Source organism: Lactuca virosa, chromosome 6 (assembly GCF_052849685.1).
Source record: "Lactuca virosa cultivar CGN04683 chromosome 6, Lactuca_virosa_CGN04683_v6, whole genome shotgun sequence".
Taxonomy (NCBI): Eukaryota; Viridiplantae; Streptophyta; class Magnoliopsida; order Asterales; family Asteraceae; genus Lactuca; species Lactuca virosa.
Window position 1 is genome coordinate 151,179,305 of NC_136431.1, and position 2,165 is coordinate 151,181,469.

At 36.4% G+C, this 2,165-nt stretch overlaps 1 protein-coding gene across 1 annotated transcript; it reads left to right on the forward strand.

Moving 5' to 3' along the window:
* The first annotated feature begins 470 nt into the window (after positions 1-470).
* Positions 471-1,682, forward strand: LOC145118903 (C2H2 and C2HC zinc fingers superfamily protein). The gene has a single exon (XM_079054556.1). It carries the CDS (start codon positions 551-553, stop codon positions 1,289-1,291), a length of 741 nt encoding a protein of 246 aa, XP_078910682.1. The 5' UTR covers positions 471-550; the 3' UTR covers positions 1,292-1,682.
* Positions 1,683-2,165: the final 483 nt, after the last annotated feature.

The following is a 2,165-nucleotide window of genomic DNA, read 5'->3' on the forward strand; positions in this document are numbered from 1 at the left end:
ATATATATATATATATATATTGATTTCTTAATTTAATATAAATGTTGTTTCAATAATAATATTTGTAAATCGTAACACTATATACAAAGCTAGGATCTGAAGCTTATCCCTAATATACTGTTTCCCATGAGCTAGAATGCAAATACAAAAGTAGTCCCAACAAGAAGTGGCAGCATACATACAATTAGAAGGTCAGAAAATTTATACATTGATTGCTACGCATTTCGCACAACATTTAGGTACTTTTTTTTAGTAATTTAAAGAATTTTTTAAAATGGAAAATAGAAGGTTTGAATAGGGTCGTTGAAGCCAATGTTGATTGGCATGTTATTTACCTCTCAACAGCCTGTTTCAATGAAGAAATGAGTTGAATAAAATAATTAAAAACAAAAAAGGAAGACATTGTTGATGTGCCAGTTGCTTGCTAGGGTTTTGTTTTTGTCTTCACATTTTGAAATAAACCCCATCCCCTATTTAACCTCTTTCTCTTCACAATTTCATCTCTCAAACATTCTCTACCATATATAAATGTTGTTGCTACCACCATATTATGGCTCCTGATCTTGCTCTTCTTTCGCTAACTTACCTGCAGGAACTGTCGAAATCAACTCATCAGCGAACAATTAACCCCAGCACTAGCACCACCACTACCACTGCCAGTGGGGTGTCGTGGATGTGGGACCCTAATCAACCGGCTGCTAACTCTCAAGAAAAGGATGATTCATGGGAGGTTAGAGCCTTCGCCGAAGACACTGGAAATATCATGGGCACAACTTGGCCACCACGCTCCTACACTTGCGCGTTTTGCAGGCGGGAATTCCGGTCAGCCCAGGCCCTTGGTGGCCACATGAATGTGCACCGCCGTGACAGGGCTCGCCTTCACCAACCTCAGCCAAATTTGAAAAACCCTTACATGACTTCTTCAATTTCTTCTTCTTCTTCTTCTTCTTCCACTCTCTTGATCCCAACACAAGACCTTGATGGAAATGGTGGTTTATGTCTTCTATACTCTGTACCGAACCCTAATACCATATTTAGCCCTATAAAAACATTCAATGATAACACCTCTAGTCTTCTCCAGATTGCACCACATCCCACCACTGCTAACTTGATGAACTTTCCAGTAGCTGTGCTTCCTGACAATATCAAATCTTCTCTATCCAACTCTAGCAATACTCACGGATCAATGTCCACCAGTAACAATAACAATCATCTTCTCTTGACAAATTCCGCAGTGGAAGAGTTAGATCTAGAACTTCGTCTGGGACGCAGTTCAACATCACCTACTTGAGTTAAAAGAAAACACATACATGGTGTGCTTTGTCTTTCTTTCGGTGTTTCTGTTTTCAGTAAATGAGTTGCCTTGTTATACTGAAGCTTCTCGCTTCCTTTCTCCTTAACAAATTTTGAGAAAGGTTTTATTATTTAATTTGTTTTGTGTGATTAAGGAAAATGATGTTGTAAATCAAAAGAAATAGAGGGGCTAATCTAGTTGAATAATGCTGGGATGATTTCGAGGTTATTTGAGAGGAGAGAAAGTGAGGGTAAAGAACATAACAGTGCAGTGTCGTTATCTTGTCCAGGTAAACCTATCCGTAGCCATGAGTGCTGTTCATACCACACATATCACAGGTGCATTTATACCACTTGTTACTGCTAATAAAATTTGCTCTCTTTTACCATCTCATTCCTCCGTAAAGATAATCAAACTTGGCTTGTAATTTAAAGTGCAAAACGTTTAATGAATTACAATTCTATTTTTGACAAATTATGGGAGACCTATAGTATTGACTCTGATTGTACATACTTGAAGTCAAAATGATAGTTTATGGAATGTATTTTTTGACCCTTTTTACAATTAGAAAATTTGAAATTTCGAACTAAATTTTGTGTTCGATTATATGATGTTTATGTTAAATGTACAACTCATAATATACGACTGAGGGAGTATTTCAAAAACTATAACATGATTAAATCTTTGTGAATTCATTCAATTGATTAAAGATTACTGTCTGACTTTCAATATTTTGTCTTTTGAACAAATAGCGAAAGCATTGAAAATTTCTCTATGGAAAGCTCATATTTGTGAATGGACATCTATTAGAAAATGAAACGCCAGCGACGTTAAAGCTATGGCCTTTCATTGGGATAAAAATACATGCACA